The following is a 19,052-nucleotide window of genomic DNA, read 5'->3' on the forward strand; positions in this document are numbered from 1 at the left end:
TACTTTTAGCTTTTGAAAAAAAGCTAAATAAGGTTTTTGATTAGCAGGACAAAGAAAGTTGTGTTAAGGATTAAGTATCTCTGAGCACTTAAGCAGCATCTTTTATAGTATAAACACTTAATAAATTTTAGCTTGTAATGTTATTGGTAAATCCATTCTAGACTGAATATTATAGATGTTCTACCTCTTTTTAGAAAGCATGTTTACCTTTTTCTGAACAACTAGTTACTTTAACATTGTTTGTTTCTTGCTGTGATTTTCCCAAGCTTTCCTACGTCTGGCAAACAAGTGATTGTAAATACTGCAAGCATTAGTTAGATTACTAGGCAAGAATATTTTGGTTTGAAAAGCTAATTATCATATATATATATATATATTTTTTTTTTTCCTGACCCCTCCTTTCCCCTTCCCTGCCCTCCTCTCTTCTTTCTGTTTGAGAGAAGCTCTTGCTCTGTCACCAGGGCTAGAGTCCAGTGATATCATCATAGCTAACTGTAATCTCTGACTCCTGGATTCAAGCTGTCCTCCTGCTTCAGCCTTCTGAGTAGCTGGGACTATAGGCATGTACTGCCCAACTATAGGCATGTACTGCCACGCCCAAATTCTTTCTGTCTTGAATGAAGGATCACAGGAAGATTTCAAACAGCAAATAGTTTTCTATGTATGTGGCAACTTCACTTAGTTAAAAACAACTACCCTAAGCATTAAGTTAAAAGATTCTGAGACTGTATCCTAGCTCAGTGGGAAGGAATCGCATGACACTAATTATTGCTATGAAATAAGAATGAGAATGATATCATAAGTATAATATATTTACTTTCTCTGGTATATACTTAGTACCCAGAGCCTCATGTGATCTGTTTATAAATGCTTAGGCAGATACATAGATAATTAGGTATTGGTTCTAAGTTAGTTTGGTACTATTGTAACTCAGAGAACATGCACAGTTGAAATAGGGCTATCATAAGCATCACTATATTTGGGTGGTCTGGTCCTTAGCTCTACAGAATCAGAAATTCAGTTATTACTGTGTTCACAGATTATGAGACTCTAGGGAACCTAATGATATTGAAAAAAATTATAACAACTAATAAATAAGAATCAGAATAATGGCTTATTGGTGTGCAACAGGAAAAATAATCATCCTATACTTCAGATACAGCTCTCTCTCAGTATCTGTGGGAAATTGGTTCTGGACCACCACAAATATCAAAATTCACGAATACTCAAGTCCCTTATATAAAATCATATAGTACTCTCATATAACACATGCACATCCTCCTGTATACTTACATCATCTCTAGATTTCTAATGATAATGCAAGCTAAACACTATGCAGATAGTTGTTATACTGTATTGTTTAGTGAATAATGACAAGAAAAAAAGTCTGTACATTTTCAGCACGATACAACCATTCACTTTTTTCCCTCTCAAATATTTGCAATTTGCGGTTGGTTGGAATCTACAGATACAAAACCCACAAGTACAGAGAACCAACTATTTTTATGTTAATAGATAACTAACTAGAAAAAAATATACATCTACCCATAAAGTAAGTGAATAAAAAAGCTTTTCTGCCTAAGCCTAGACAGGTAGGTGGAAAAAAATCTTCCCTCAAAATTTATAAGTACAGATCTTCCCTCATATGAATTTGACGTATTAATGGGATGGTCTAGGAACTCCTAAGCCAAGTAAGAAATGTATAGACTTGTTCCTAATGTACTTGGAAAATGTAAGCATAAAATCCTCTGGAGAGAGGCATTCCTAGCCCAGACTACACTAGATTTCCTCAGATTAAGCCCTGAACTCACAATCTAGAATTATAAAACACATAAGAAATAGCTATCAAGAGAAAAAGTCTGAAGACAAAAGGAATAGGAGGATTATACATGTAAGAACTTTAAATAATAGATTTGAAGGTAGAGACTATAAAGTCCAGGGGTCCTCAAACTTTTTAAACAAGGGGCCAGTTCACTGTCCCTCAGACCATTGGAGGGCCAGACTGTGGGCCCTGGGATGAGTTGACTGCTAAGCAGGACAGGCAACTGTGGCAAAAACACCCAGTGGGCTGGATAAATGTCCTAGGTGGGCTGCATGTGGCCCACGGGCCGTAGTTTGAGGATGCCTGATACAGTCTATATGTTTAAATGATTAATAACTTAAATCTTTATACCTGAGGTACCATGCACACAGGCACATGAAAAAGATACTTATTGAAATTAAAAATTCATGGAGAATTGAGGATTAGACCCAGATGAAGAGAGAAAAAGTCAACTGGATCCGGAATGTGAGAGAATTAGCATAAAAGGAATAAGGATTAAGGATTTGTGAAATATGGAAAGGTTAGGAAACATGACAAGTGGGTTGATTGTTCAACATATGTCTCACAAGATTCTCTAGAGCAGAGAAGAGGCTATTGAAGAGATAATGGATAAAAATTTTTCAAAAATGATGAAATACATGAATCACCAGACTCAGGAAATAAAAAGATTCTGGGGCCAGGTGCGGTGGCTCATGCCTGTAATCCTAGCACTCTGAAAGGCTGAGACAGATGGATTGCCTGAATTCACGAGTTTGAGACCAGCCTGAGCCAGAGCAAGATCTTGTCTCTAAAAAATAGCCAGGTGTTGTGATAGGCACCTATAGTCCTAGTTACTTGGCAGGCTGTGCAAGAAAATCACTTGAGCCCAAGAGTTTGAGGTTTCTGTGAGCTATGATGCCATGGCACTCTACCAAGTACAACAAACTGAGACTCTAAATCAAAAAAAAAAAAAAAAAAAGAGTCTGAAAACAGGATAAATTAAAAGAAATCCACACCTAGACACAGGATAGTAAATTTGTTTAAAACAAAAATAGAAGATTTTAACAGCAACCACAAAGATAAGATAACTCACAAAGGAGAGTATTAGACTGACATTAGGCTAGCATCTCTAAAGCCTTGAGATAGAATAGCTGACAACTAGAATTTTGTACCAAACTAAACTATCATTTAAGTATTAATCTGAAATAAAGACATTTTCAAAGCTTAGTAGAATTTACCCTTAACAGATTCTGGCTCAGTGCCTGTGGCTCAAGTGGCTAAGGCACCAGCCACATACACCTAAGGTGGTGGGTTGGAATCCAGCCTGGGCCCACCAGAAACAACAATGATGGCTGCAACCAAAAAATAGCTGGGCGTTGTGGTGGGCATCTGTGGTCCCAGCTACTTGGGAGGCTGAGGCAGGAGACTCGCTTGAGCCCAGGAGTTGGAGGTTGCTGTGAGCTGTGATGCCACAGCACTCTACCCAGGGGGATAGCTTGAGGCTCTGTCTCAAAAAAAAAAAAAAAAAAAAACCCAAAAAACAGAATCTTACTGAATGAACCACTAAAAGATGTTCCATAATGAGAAGAAAATTTAACATAGAAGAAATGGTGAAATACAAGAAAAGGAACTAAGGTGGAAAAGAAAAAAGAAAACAAATCAACATGTTCACATTTTATTTCCTTTTCCTTGGGTGCAGAAAATGTATTAGAGTTACTGTTTTTAACATTTTTCTAACGCTATCTCTATATATATTTCAAATTAAGTGTGGCCTTGTATTAAAAAAACTTTAAATACTTTTTAAAAGAAGTACTTTATTTACATTTGGATAAGAATGGACTAAAAGATAAATAGTCACTGCTTTCAAATGATTGGTTTTTACTGGTTCAGATTTTATTTGATAAAAAATTATTGTTTCGGTACATGTTTTATTATTTTAGTTGAAAACAAACTATTTTTGACTTTTAACAATAATTCTTTCATTTAGATCAAATCCTTTTTATGAACCTAAGCCAACTCCTCCTTCAAATAATTTGATAAATCCCATTCAAGAACTGGAAACCGAAAGGAGAGTGAAAAGAAAGGCCCCAGCCCCACCAGTCTTCTCACCAAAGACAGGAGGAGTAAATGAGAACACAGTTGTTTCTGCAGGAAAAGATCTGTCTACTTCTCCTAAGGTAGGATTTTATTCATAATTAAATGTATTAATATTTGCTCTTTTTCCCCATGCAATTTAATTCAAATTATGAAAGGTCATTGTTAGCTACTTTTGATGTTTTAAAAGTAAAATCCAAGTAAATCTAATTATACCGCAACACTGTATATATGTTTTAGAGCCCATAAGTTTACAATACGGTATGGATTAGATGGCTTGGGGGAAGAATTGTTTTTAAAATGTTGTTTTGAAATCAGAGGAAGAAAGACATTATATTTTAATTGTAGGATTGGTGCTCTAAAGAAACTCAAACTAGGCGTGAGAGACAACTTACAGTAATATAGAGGAAGGAGTAGAAATTTTTCTTTGACCAATGTACTAGAAAGATTAAGACTCAGTACAGAGAAGTGCTTTGCTGAGAATTTCAATGTTGTAATTTTGATTTATGTTGAGTTGCAATTTTGGCTTTATTGTCACTCTTGTTGAAATTTTAATATGTAATAACTACATGGAAAGGTAAAACACTGTGTTGGAACAAAGTCTAAAGCAATTTAAATGATTTGGCTGCAAATAATATGATATGATCACGTGCAAGGTAGAAGTGTTGGTTTTAGCAAGTTTTTTGAGGTAAATAACTTTTGCCATCTACTCATGGGGTGTAGTGTTATTGTTACCATATTAGATTATTTAATTCTCATAGGTAGTTATGGTAAACATAAGACTAACTTGATCTCAGAGGGATAAAGGAAAGGTCACAGGTTCCCTACAACCTAGAGGAAGAATTAGAATCTGACGTTTTCATTAATTGTATGATATTAGGACCATACTCCACCTCAGGTGCATGGGAGTTTTTCTCAAGGAGTTCGAAGTACAATTGGACATATCCAGTTGTCTTGGATAGACAATTCCATAGTTCATTCTGTGCTTTTTGTTAAATGTCAGAGTTCTGAAATAGTTGATTTTATTTTTCTGCCTAGATTTTTATTATGTTAGAGGGAGGGTGAGTTCACTGAAGTCCATACTTTGCCATTCCAATAGTCCATTTCTAGGTGTTTGTTTTTATATCAGGATTTTTTTTTAACCCTATGACTTAAAGGAGGAAACTAGGACTAAATTTCTGTCCTGTAGTTGGCTAAAGAAAGGGGATGGGGACTCTAAATGAAGGGAGCAGATGGTAGAAATATAAAGCAAAGGAGATGGCCAATTCCATTATCCATGAAAGCAAAAATAAAGACAGTGACAGGACACTATCCAGAATCAAGAAACTAGTTAGGTCTCTTATCCATTCTGACCATAAAGAATACTTAAACCTATCCCTGTCTCCCTAGTCCTTCATTGCCTTCTTCCTGTACCATTCCTCTTTAGTTCACCAGGAGTTTGAAGCTAATCAAGAATTTTTAATCCTTCTTTATGTGAAAGGAAAGGAACGGAGTACATATTGTATGCCAGGCAATGTTCTGTTACCTCATTTGATCCACAGAGCAACCTGAGAAATATATATATGTGTGTGTGTGTATATATATATACACATATATATATATTATCTATTTTACATATGAGAAATTAAACCTTAGTTAAGTAATTTGCTCAAAGTGATAAAGTTAGTAGTGACAGTGCCAGGATTAAAATTCAGGTCTTTTGCGTATAGAACATATACTTTTATCACTGTGCTCTGCTACCTCTAGAGAGATATTTCTGGTTTCAAAATGAAACTCTAAATACATTTTCCTGCCTGTAAAACACATACTTTTCACACTGTGCTATGCTGCCTAGAGAGATATTTCTGGTTTCAGGTTCAAGCTCTAAATACATTTTCCATAGAGATATTGTTTATATGATGAATATGAAGTTTTCTCATAGCGAAGTGTATAATAGCTATGTGAATAGTTACTTTGTGCATTATTTTGAGGTCCATGTTCCATAGCAGATATATTCTAGAATAAATGATGTTCACAGGAAAGGCTTAGCATTTTACTACCATGTTTCTCTTGGGAAATGCCTTATTATGCTCAGACATAAGCAGTAGGAACATAGTCATATCCTCTGTAACCTTTTGCTAATCTGGAAGTTAGTTTGGTTAGCATACCTAGCAAAATCCAACTGAAAAATTATTGTTAAAAAAGATGAGCCAGGAACCTCATTTCCTTAAAACAAAAACAAACAAACAAAAACCTTGCTGGTATATTATTAAATGAAGCAAAGTACATTGCAGAGTATATTATGACCCTTCTGTGTGTATAGAAAACCTTATTCACACACATGAGTTCTGACAATTAAGTTCACAAACTCATGCCAGAAAAAGTGCTATGCACCTCGTTGCTGAGTATCATTACAGTCACCTTCAGAGTACTCCCTTTGGCAAGCTATGCACTGATGCTAGTCCACCCTTTAAAGCACTTTTGGAACTCTTTTTCTACAATGACCATCAGACCTGTCATTATATGACACACAAAAACACACCACAACAATAATGAACAACACTCAGCAAGACACAGCCACACAGCGACACAAACATCGCTGTAAAACATTGATATATCAAGGTTAGGGACTCTTACTAAGTTGTTTGTACAGTATTGCCAACCTAAGTGCATAGTGGCAAGTTTGCAAACTTGATAACAGAAAAACAGCCAACAAACACATGAAAAATGCTCATTGTCTGTAATCATCAGAAAAATGCAAATCAAGACCACTCTGAGATATCACCTAACTCCAGTAAGATTAGCTTATATCACAAAGTCCTGAATCTGTAGATGCTGGTGTGGATGTGGAGAGAAGGGAACACTTCTACACTGCTGGTAAGATTGCAAACTAATACAACCTTTATGGAAAGAAGTATGGAGAAGTCTTAAAGAACTAAAAGTCAATCTTCCATTTGATTCACAATCTCACTACTAGGTATCTACCCAGAAGAATAAAAATCATTTTACCACAAGGGCATTTGCACTAGAATGTTTATTGCAGCTCAATTCACAGTTGCCAAGTTATGGAGGCAGCCCAAATGCCTATCAACCCATGAATGGATTAATAAACTGTGATATACGTATACTATGGAATACTCTTCAGCCATAAGACAAGATGGAGACATTATATCTTTTGTGTTTGTCTGGATGGAGTTGAAACACATTCTTCTTAGTGAAGTATCTTGAGAATGGAAAAAAAGTATCCAATGTAATCAATACTAATATGAAACCAATATATAAACAACTATACACCCACATGAAAGAAAAAACACAAATATAGTCTACCAAGGAGGAAAGAGGAGGGGTAGAAGGAGGGTGATTTGTAGAAATATCACGTGATGTGCACAATGTGAGGGTATTCACCATGCCTTCTGGTGATGGGCTGAATACAACTTGAACTTTACCTTAGAATTAAAAACAAGGTGACCCAAACGTTCGTACCCTCATATTCATTTGAAATTAAACACACACAAAACCTCGCAGAATGACATCTCTGATGGTCATTTCAGGAAAAGAGTCCCAAAATTGCTTTGAAGGGTGGACTAGGTACAGGTGTCAGTGCATAGTTTCCCCAGAAAAGTACTTTGAAGATGACTGAAATGATATTCACCAATGAAGCATGTAGTACTTTATCTAGCACAAGTTCACAAACTTAATTGTAAAATCTTCGTATATGCATGTGCACACAAACATAAATCTTCATGTATATTTGAAAGTAATCACAAGTAACTTAATAGTGATTATCTTTGAGGAGAGGGTCTTGGTATTGTGAAGGGTGTTCAGAAATGCCTTAAGGAAGGCATTTTTCACTTTTTAACCTTCCTATATTTGAATTTTCAAACCATGTACTTCTGTTTTTGTTTTTTATACTAATCGAGGTGAGTAATAAGATCATGCATCTAGTTTTTTGTTGCCTTCTATATATTATAAATACAAGGGAATATTTTCTAAAAAAAAAAAAAAAAAGTTATCCCTCTGAATAGAGGAATTCACTTCTTTGCTAGAGTAACATATGAAAATGTTTGGGCCGGGCACAGTAGTGTATGCCTATAATCCTGGCACTCTGGGAGGCTGAGGTGGGTGGATTGCCTGAGCTCACAGGTTTGAGACTGGCCTGAGCCACAGCAAGACCTTGTCTCTGAAAATAGCCAGGTGGTGTGACCAGCGCCTGTAGTCCCAGCTACTCGGGAGGCTGAGGCAAGAGAATTGCTTGAGCTCAAAAGTTTGAGGTTGCTGTGAGCTATGATGCTACAGCACACTACAGAGAGTGAAAAAGTGAGACTCTGCCTCAAAAAAAAAAAAAAGAAAAAGAAAAGAAAATGTTTGGTAGTAGCCTGGGATTCCATTAGGTCAGTCAGTGTTCTACACTGGCGACCAGGTATGGAAGCTTGACAACAGGGCTCTGGACTCCCCCCCCCCCTTCTATTTCCACAGTGCAAATCCACACTCATTCATTTTATAGTTTGAATTCATGTAAGATTTAATTTGAAAAACTGTTGACCATTGCCAAATTAAAAAAAAAGAAAAAGGAAACCACTAACTACACGATTATTTATGAGATAAGGCAGTAGATTAGAATTAGTGGGATACTGACAGTAATAAAAGATGATTAATGGCAACAGAGTAGTATGGGCCTTATTCATCACAGGATGAGGCCTGTATAGCCTAAGAGTTTCTAAAGACTTTGTAGTATTAAAGCTTAGTAAAATAATTGATGATTTTTGCAAACTTAAATTGACATGGAAGAGGCATTTGTAAATTGAAAAGGAAGCAATGATTTAAAGTAAGTTTTTGAATGAAACCAGGCCCAAATTTTAGTTGAATGAAAAAATTGGATCTCATTAGTGTATATAACAAAATGCCAAACTGTGCTCAGTGACAACTTACTGCAGAGGTAGTCATAAAATAACTGCTCAGCAAGATGATTAATTTCTCCACCTATCACCTGAAACGACTTATTTTTAAAGAAATTCAAGAAAAAGAACCAAAGCTAGAATTTAAACAAAGTAATAATAAGCATATATTTGCATTGTAAAGTAAAATTCAGACTACCCCCAAAGATAACTCATCACCCCTTGTTATCATAAATACTCATAAACTTAACACTTCAGACCATTGATTTCTGCATTTGTGAAAGGAGAAAACCGCAACACTTTTTGAAACAATTTAGGAAGAAAGACTAATGTTTAGAAAAGTAAACACACCAGCATCCAATAAAATTAAATGAGTTAGGCCCAGTAGTGGCTGGCTGCTGTTCACTGACAATGAGTATAAGTTAATAAATATGTAACTATGAATATGCCAACTCCTAGATATAATTCATACAACTGAGTATAAAGTCCCATTCAAGTTATAAGAGCTTAGAATATAAATAAAATTGTTGCCAGATACATTTGCTAAAGTATTTTATGCTATTAAATACTATTTACCTAATTCCATTAAAATCACAATATGAAAAGCCAACTATAGACAACAATAAACAAGAGGATTGCCTGAGCCCAAGAAATTGACGTTGCTATGAACTATCATGATGCTCTAGCCAGAGCAACAGAGTGGCACTCTTGTCTCAAAAAAAAAAAAAAAAAATTAAAGTAGGCCAGCCATGGTGGTTCATGCCTATAATCCCAGCACTTTGAAAGGCAGAGGAAGGAGGATGGCTTGAGGCCAGGAGTTCAGCCTGGGCAATAGCAAGTGTCCATCTCTACACATACAAAATTAGCTGGGTATGGTAGCAAGTATATTTCCAGCTACTTGGGAAACTGAGAAAGGAAGATTGCTTGAGCTCAAGAGTTGGAGGTTTCAGTAAACTATAATGAAGCCGCTGTACTCTAGACCAGACAATAGAATTAAAAGATAATTAAAATAGAATTTAAGTAAATTTAAACTTACACTTCTGTGATTACATAAAGAGGAGCCCCATGGTACACTCCATAATGAAATGATCCTGGTTGAGTGGGGAAGGGCTCCTTCAACAATCATTATTGGTGGAACGCCAATGATTGACAGTGATGCTGCTGTTCACTTGTACCATCTCTAAAAGTAGAAACCTAATCCATATTTCAAGGCCCAGCTAAATAACTGAGGCCTTCACTCATGTTGTTCCTTCTTTCTAGAAAGTCCTAGGAAACAATTTAAAATTTTCACTTGGTTGTTTCTGAACTTGAGTAGATTACAGAAACTGTGAGAAGCCCTAGGTAAACCAAAATCAAAGTTATTTACAGCAGTCCTCCTTATTTTAGCAGCAATTCAAACCACATGCCCTTTTCATGTTTTGCACATGAAGGCCTCCTTCTAGAAAGTGCTTTACCTCCATTTCTGTCTATGCAAAACTCTGCAGAATGGTGTCTAATGGCCATTCATGCTGAAAAACAATAAGCACACAAAGGGGGTTAATTTCCTATCCTATGTAAATTGAAAATGTTTCAAACTTTTCAAGGAAAATTACAAAAAGAATGAGAATCATAATATAGTTGAATAAAATAATAAACACAAAGCTTTTCTTAAAAATATTAAAATGAAATGCCAAACTGTTCATATATTCAGTAACATCTAGGGAGAAAAAGAGCTAAGCTTATGCTACCTGTGTTGGGGGAAGACAGGCCCAGTGGAGAGAATGAAATACTGTATTTAAGAGGAAAAAGGCTTTTATTCAGCTGGCAGAGCTATGGCAAATCTAAAAATCTCAAAATGGCCACACTCCCCAATTGGCTTGGTCTTTCCCTTTTTGTCTCCAGTCAAAAAGTTCCAGCCCACAGGTACTTTTCTTGTTGGTCAGTTTTAATCAAGCTGCAGAAGCTGTTTCAGCTCCTACAGAACTATAGAATTTCACAGAAGGAGAAATTTCCAGGTCCCAGGAAGTTAAGTTTTTACAAATTGTTAAGAGCTGAATCACCATGGGGAGGATCCCACAAGTGTATCCTTGGGTTCTCCTTGAGAAGACCTCTGTTCTCCTAGACCTCACCCTTCCCAGGTATCCTCTCTCACTTGTAAAATTTTTACTTACTAGCATACCCTGTTCCTCAATACTAGAATACTAGTGAATAATAAATGGATGCTCTTACATAGATAAGTTGTTCTGTTGGTTAGTACTCTTTTAGTTCTGAGTAACAGAAACAAGTAATGTGTTTGCATTTTTTTGCTTAAGCAAAAATGATAATTTAAGGATATTTTGCAGAACTCTAGACAGAGGATATAAGCTGGGCATCAGGAACAAGTGGGAATTAGCCTTACTATTTCTGACTTCTCTCTCTGGAATGCCTTCAATCTGCTTTTACCTTTTTAATGATAATTTAGTTAGGCTTATTTTTCCCCAGCAAAACAGTTTATGTTCTGTAATTTTCTTTTATTTCCTCCTACAAAGCTACCATTTTTTCAGTGTGGCTGACTTTTGCTAAAGGTTAGAATAAATTGCATTGAATTAATCAAATACTTTTTTGTAATACATATGTATACCCTCCTGGAATTGTTATTTTTAAAAATCTTAATAGAGTTAATCTCTGGTTAATGGAGTTTTAGTTGGAATTAAGATTATCCGTAGGTAATAAAAAGCCTCAAATGATAGCTTAGGTGAAAAGAGAAATTTATTTCTGTATTAAAAAATGTTGAACTTCTGGTGCTGATACAGTAGCTTCACAGAGTCTTCAGGGAACAGTCTCCAATTTTTTTGTTCCTCCATTCTCAACATAGATTTCAACCTCATGGTGCAACACTGCTCCATTCAAGTCAACAAGAAGGAAGGGGCAAAAAATAGCCATACCTACTTCTGATGAATTATTATTCTGGATAATTGTGTTGTTACTCAGCTAAAAATCAAGGGTTTTATTATTAAAGAAGGGTAGAGTGGATATTGTGGAATAGTTAGCAGGCTGTACCTTAATACTTAGTTAAAATATGAAGGGAGATGCAGATAAAACTAAAGCTTGGTGTTTCTTTTATGAGAAACCCTGATTACTTGAGTCATTTTTAAATGACATTTAAAAACCAAGTACACAAATTTTGAAGGAAAATCAAAATATTTTACAACTAAGCATGAAAAAGTCTAGGTATAGTAGAATACAAAAAGAAAAAAAAAAGATAAAACAAATTAAAATCCCAAGCTAGCCTCCATCCATCCCTGTGGAGCCTCTTAGCATCAACTGACCAGAGTCTGCAAATTCTGTTCCCATCCCATCCAGCCTTCCCCACCCCAGCTGTCTATTCTATGAAAACTCTAAAAATAATGTTCCAGCATCAGTTTTTACCAGACCCAATCACCTGGATGGTTTTTACTAGAACCCTCATGCCTGGAACTGGGATTGTACCCAAATTGCCCTTAGCTCCAATAATCACAAAGTGCACATCTATAAGAAAAACAGGAGCCAGTGGCTAAAAGTTCATGAAGTCATGGAGTACAACGTACACATCACAGGTATTGACTGGGCTCCCAAAAGCAACTGCATCATCACTTGTGGGCAGACCACAATACCAATGTCTGGGGTCAGAAAGATGGTATCTGGAAGCCAACCCTGGTGATCCTGAGAATTAATCACACAGCCACTTTTGTGAAGTGGTCCCCCTTAGAGAACAAATTTGCTGTGGGAAGTGGAGCACAACTCATTTCTGTTTCTTACTTTGAGTCTGAAAATGACTGGTAGGTAAGCAAACACATTAAAAAGCCTATTCGCTCCCCAGTCCTTAGGTTGAATTGGTATCCCAACAATGTTTTGCTGGCAGCAGGATTATGTGACGTCAAATGCAGAGTGTTTTTCTGCCTATATTAAAGAAATGGATGAAAAGCCAGTACAACCTGGGGCAGCAGGATGCCTTTTGGTCAGCTGATGTCAGAGTTTGGGGGCAGTGGCTAGGTGGCTGGGTCCATGGGGTCAGCTTCTCTGCCAGTGGGAGCCACCTGGCCTGGGTCAGTCATGACAGCACTGTGTCTGTTGCTGATGCCTCAAAAAGTATACAGGTCTTAAGCATGAAAACAGAGTTCCTGCCACTCCTGAGTGTTTCATTTGTCTCAGAGAATAGCGTTGTGGCTGCTGGCCATGATTGCTGCCCAGTGCTCTTTATGATAACGGCAGCTGCTTGACCTTTGTGTCCAAGTTATACATTCCAAAACAGAGCATCCAGTGCAGCATGTCTGCCATGAAAATGTTTCTTCAGTGTGGACAAGAGGGCCACAACTGTGGACCACAATAGAACCTTGGAGACACTGCACCAGAATAGCATCACTCAAGTGTCTATTTATAAGGTGGGCAAGCAAGATTATCACAAATTTTGCACTACTGGCATTGATGGAGCCATGACAGTTTGGGATTTTAAGACCTCAGAATCTTCCAGGGCTTCTGGATAATGTGAAGCTGAGTTAGCCTCTGCCATTCAGCATGACAAACAGTGGATGACCATAGCTCTGCCATTGGATGGTGAGGAAAGCCAGCCCCAAGGAAACACTGAACACACATAGCTTTAAATAGTTCATTATGGAGAATTGTCACATTAACTTAAAATAAAGGGTGAGGGAGATATGTAAATTTGTCCATTAGAAAATTAAATTAAAATACTGAATATGGTTTTGGATTTGTTTCCTTATACTATTTTCATATTTCCATTTTTTGTAGAAAAATATGTGTAAATTATTAAATTTAGTTCATTTTTAGAGTAAAATCTTAGATTCTTTGTTCCTTAAATTGTACTATCCTATTCAACTTTTAACCAAAAAGCATCATTTATTGGGGAGGACCGTTTATTCAGTATTATCTTAACATTACAGTATTTCTGCAAACTAAAATTATAAAAATAAAAAAAAATCTCAAGTTATCCAAGTTGAACAATATTTTCTCTAAGATAATTTCTCCACATTTATGTTGTGATTTATATAATGATGCCTGAAAAGACATGTTAATTTTCAGACCATAGAATTACTGTTGAGGAAATTGAGAAATATTTCTCTTTTTTCTCTGGTACATAATGATATGAATGCACTGCAGGGTCCAGACTCAAGATGAGACAAGAGAGACAGACTCCTAGGACACAAAATGTAAGGAGGCACTGCCTCTGAGGTCAGTGCAAGTGCAGACTCTGTATCTATCTGCATCACCTTAAGAATGAATGCCTTTAGAAATCCTGTACTTTCTTGACTCACCCCAGCCCCAATACTGGTGCATAGATACTTCAAATCTCACAAGTCTGCAGCAACTGTAACTCACTTGCAGACCTGTGCAAAGTGAGAGAACCAGCAATTCTAGCATCAAGAACGCCTACCTCTAAGAGTATACCTCTTGATTTTTCTCACTATGTTCAATGGGCAAAGAATAGGAAAGATAAAAATGCTAAATTTTGTTGTTTTTTGGGAAAAATCTTGTGATTAGAATGCTTGTTTTTAAAACAAAATTTGTAGACTAAATGTAATTTTGAGAGGTTGCTCTTTTATCTCAACATATTCTGAAGTAACTGAATTAAAATACCTGTCACAGTTTTTGAACTGAGGATTGAATTACTTACTATTTTTCCTTAGGGTGACAAAAATGCCTCCACATAGTAAACAAATCTTAATAAGGTATTTATTTCATAATTCATTTAAACTATTTGTATACTTTAATGATAAATGATAGCTCACAAATTTGGCCTGTTTTCTAAATGCTTCATAAAAGCTAAATAGCAACAAATGGTAAACTTAGTGGCAGGACCACTTTAGAGCACATTACTACATATAAATGTGAAGGAAGCACTGATTAGCTCAGTCTTTACTGTTTGAGGAAGATGAATGTATCTAGAGTATTTGAACAGACTCATCCAAACTATGACAGAACCCTTCCAAATATCCAGTACTAATAAACTTCTCTCTCAGAATAAGAAACAAACAAGCAAAACAAAAAATAAAAGAAATCCACAATAGAATGCACACCAGGGCTAGGACTAGGGTGAAGTAAGAGAAGTAGCAAGGGTTCAAATTTAAGGAGTCACTAACTCTTGGAGTTATGCAAGTACAAACTTGGCACTTACACAAATCAAAGAGTGTTTTCATACATTTTGGCAATAGACACCTTATTCTTAAAGGAGACATTCACTTCCAGTGTCATGCTAAAAGTCCTATCCTAAAAGTAAATGCCTCTTAAAATTTTACACAGAAAAATGGGTCACAAAAAGGGGAGAAGTTTTAGCCATCAGAGGAAACTACCTTCTGTAAACAACTTACCACAAAAACAAACAGCAACAATGGAAGCTAGAAGATAGTTTGATATTTTCCAAATATTAAGAGAAAATAACTGCTACTCTATAATTATATGTCCAGTGAATATATCTTATAATAATGAAGACAAAAATATTTTTCTAGACAACTTTGTTACCAACAGACCCTTGCTAAAGGAAATCCTAAAACCTGAAATTTAGGAAGATGGAAAATACACCTTAGATGATCAGGAATTCAAGAAAAACAGGTTATCCCATTGCAAATAAAGTATGAGGATAAATCCAAGCAAACATTGACAATATGGCATAATATTAATATGCTGTGATGGAATGAAATAAAAGAATTAAAATATATGACAATAATATGTAAAGTGGGAGGGGAATAATTGCAGCAACATATCCTAAGGCCCTTGTTGAATATCCCTAATCTGAAAATCTGAAATCTGAAAGCTCCAAAATCCAAAATGTTTTGAGTGCTGATATGATGCCACAAGTAGAAAACTCCACATCTGACCTCATATGATGGATCACATTTCAAACTCAGACTTACAACGGTCGGTTTATTTAGCACCCCAAGAGAGTTTTTCTACAGTAACTTTTTAATCAAAACGTAGAATCATAGGTAGAAACAAAAAGCCCTCTGTTAATTGTTGTAGCTATTGGTTAAAAGCTGATACAGGCACTCAGGTGATGTACTGTGCTGCTTCTTATCCTGAAAGCATTATTTTTTCTCTATATTAAAGATTTGCTGTACTTTCTACTGATAAGTACTTAAGTATAAATAAGCATAAGAAAAATGATTATTTGTAGTAAATTCAGAGTCAAGAAAGATGGCAATGACAGACAACTATGGATTGTCCACATGGGTGGCTTGAGATAGTAACACCTTTGCTTTCTGAAGGTTCAGTGTATACAGACTTTGTTTCATGCACAAAATTATTGAAAATATTGTATAAAATTACTTCCTGGCTATGTGTATAAGGTATTTTTGAAAAACATTGAATTTCATATTTACACTTGAGTCCCATTCCCAAGATATTTCATTAGGTATGTACAAATATTTTAATATCCAAAATAATCTGAAATCCAAAGCACTTTTGATCCCAAGCATCTTGGATAATGGGCATTTAACTTCTGCTAAGAAGCAGGATGGGCTTGGCGCCTATAGCTCAACCGGCTAAGGCGCCAGCCACATACACCTAAGGTGGCGGGTTCAAATCCCCAGCCTGGACCCGCCAAAACAACAATGACGGCTGCAACCAAAAAATAGCCGGGCGTTGTGGCGGGCGCCTGTGGTCCCAGCTACTTGGGAGGCGGAGGCAGGAGACTCGCTTGAGCCCAGGAGTTGGAGGTTGCTGTGAGCTGTAATGCCACGGCATTCTACCCAGGGGGACAGCTTGAGGCTCTGTCTCAAAAAAAAAAAAAAAAGAAGCAGGATGAAGATATTGACTGCTCTTTACACATTGATTAGGTTAACTATAAACATGTTGTAATTTTTAGGGCAACCACTAAAAGAATAGAAATATAATGTATAACTTCCAGACTACAACAGAGGATAGGTTTTTAAAAAAAATAATTTAATAAAAGGCCTCAAGAGGAGAAAAATAAGCATGGAGTAGCTGAAACAAATAGAAAACATGAAATAATATGGTAGATTTAAACTTAATAGTAATTATATTAAATCTAAATGAGCTAATGTTAAAAGACAAAGAGAATCAGTCTGGATTTTTTTTAAAAAATTAACTTATATATGTCTAAAACATAGGTATGTGAAATATTAAAATCAAAAGAGTGAAGAAAGATTTACTATGAAAACATTAACCAGGGTAAAAACAATGTAGCCATTTTAATATCAAATATAATAGGTTTTAAAGCTATAGATATAAAGCTGATCATTTCATCAGGACAAAAGGTTCAGTTCACTAGAAAGATAGTAACTTTTTAATTTTTTTTTTGAGATAAAGCCTCTCTGCATCACCCTTGATAGAGTGCTGTGGTGTCATAGCTCACAGCAACCTCCAACTCTTGGGCTTAAGTGATTCTCTTGCCTCAGTCTTCCAAGTAGCTAGGACTACAGGGGCCCACCCCAATGCTCAGCTATTTTTTGTTGCAGTTGTCATTGATGTTTAGCTGGCCCAGGCCAGGTTCAAACCCACCAGCCTCAGTGTATTTGTCTGGCACCCACCATAACCACTGTGTTATGGGCACCAAGCCAGATAGTAACCTTTGAATTTAAATCTGCCTAATAACATAGTCTCAAAATATACCATGCAAACTTTGAAAGAACTACAAAGAGAAACAAATAATCAGTATCACACTAGGTAATGATAACACGTCTCTTTCTATAATTGATGGAATAGGCAAACTAAAAAATCATAAGGCTTAAAGACTCAATTGATAATTTTGATCTCCTAAAACACTATGAATTCATTTCTTTACATAAACCAACCATAACCTAGACTCTAAAACAAATTTTGAACAAATTTCAGATGGTTGAAATTATCTGTTTTGCCTGTAGTGCAATTAATCTAGAAATCAGTAACTAACTAGAACAAGCCTGTATATTTGAAAATTAACATATACACTTTCAAGTAACCTAAGGTTGAAGAAGAAATTATAACAACCATAAACTGTAAATTCAATTTTTAGCTTTACTACTTGATATGTTGCTGAAGAAGATACTATAATCAACTTGAACTCTTGTAATCATTTCTATGAAAGCTTTAAGTTTATTTAAACTTCTTGCTTGGCACTGTTTTTTGTATAAGTCCCAACTTGAAAGACTTGAAGAGCAAGGCTTACATGTATGAACTTGGAAAAGAGTTTAAAAAACAATCACAGTATGATTGAGTTAATGGAGGAACTGGATATCGTAAAATACCTTAATATTTCTTTTATTGTTTGTATCCATGACATTTAAGTAAGAATTTTAGGACATATTTTCCTTGGTAATAAGTGTTCTTTAACCAGCTTATTTGCAGAGGGCCAAACTACTGTGCGACTTATAAACTCTTTAATACCTGGATTAAGAGTTGTAATCTAGGGATTAATATATATACTATATGTTGGCTCCCATTAGTGCTATTATCATTAAGGGTGTGTGAGCATTTTCTTTGCAAACCTGCATGTAGCTAGATCATTTCATTAGGTCTTAAGTTTATAACCCAGAAACCTTTATGTTGTTTTTTTTTAAAGAAAACTTCTAATAGTCAGTATGCACTACGGTGTTTCACAAAGAAGACTTTTAAAGCTAAATGAACCTCTCTAATAATGATCTCTTTTTTAAAATTATTTTTTATTAAATCATAACTTTGTACATTGATACATTTATGGGGTTCAGGGTACTGCTTTGATATACAATGTGAAATGTTTACATTAAACTAAGTAACATATCCATCACAATTACACTCATTTCTTAATAGTTTTCAAGTGTACCATTGCATTATGCACATTAGGTGAAGTCCCCCCAAATGTCCTCCCTCCTCCCATATCCCCCCTCCCCTCCCATCTCTCTCCTCTTACCTTCTACTTTCTGAACTGTAGTTATGTTTTGCCATTCATATGAGTGTGTAGGTCATTATATATTGATTTCATAGTAGTATTGAGTACAATGGATACTTTTTTTTCCATTCTTGAGATACTTTACTAAGAAGAATATGTTCCAGTTCCATCCAGGTAAACATAATAGATGTGAAGTCTCTGTCTTTTTTATGGCTGCATAGTATTCCATGGCGTGCGTACACAGACCACAATTTGTTAGTCCTTTCATGGGTTGATGGGCACTTGGACTGTTTCCTTGTCTTGGCTATTATGAATTGGACTGCAATAAACATTCTGGTGCAAATGTCTTTGTTGTAAAATAATTTTTGATCATCTGGGTATATACCTAGTAGAGGAATTGCAGGATTGAATGGTAGGTCTACTTTCAGTTCCTTGAGTGTTCTCCAAACTTCTTTCCAAAAAGGTT

The 19,052-nt window shown here is 35.8% G+C and overlaps 1 protein-coding gene and 1 pseudogene across 3 annotated transcripts in view; both read left to right on the forward strand.

Moving 5' to 3' along the window:
* The window catches only part of EHBP1 (EH domain binding protein 1), a 381,725-nt gene that overhangs the window by 198,298 nt on the left and 164,375 nt on the right, over nucleotides 1-19,052 (forward strand). For all 3 annotated transcript variants that reach the window (XM_003787947.3, XM_003787948.3, XM_023512117.1), the window contains one exon: nucleotides 3,789-3,978. In XM_003787947.3, the coding sequence (XP_003787995.1) occupies nucleotides 3,789-3,978 (190 nt within the window). The remainder of the gene's footprint in view (nucleotides 1-3,788; nucleotides 3,979-19,052) is intronic.
* On the forward strand, nucleotides 11,890-13,407 carry LOC105886795 (annotated as a pseudogene).

Source organism: Otolemur garnettii, unplaced genomic scaffold (genome assembly GCF_000181295.1).
Source record: "Otolemur garnettii isolate 467f Iridium unplaced genomic scaffold, OtoGar3 scaffold00024, whole genome shotgun sequence".
Classification (NCBI taxonomy): domain Eukaryota; kingdom Metazoa; phylum Chordata; class Mammalia; order Primates; family Galagidae; genus Otolemur; species Otolemur garnettii.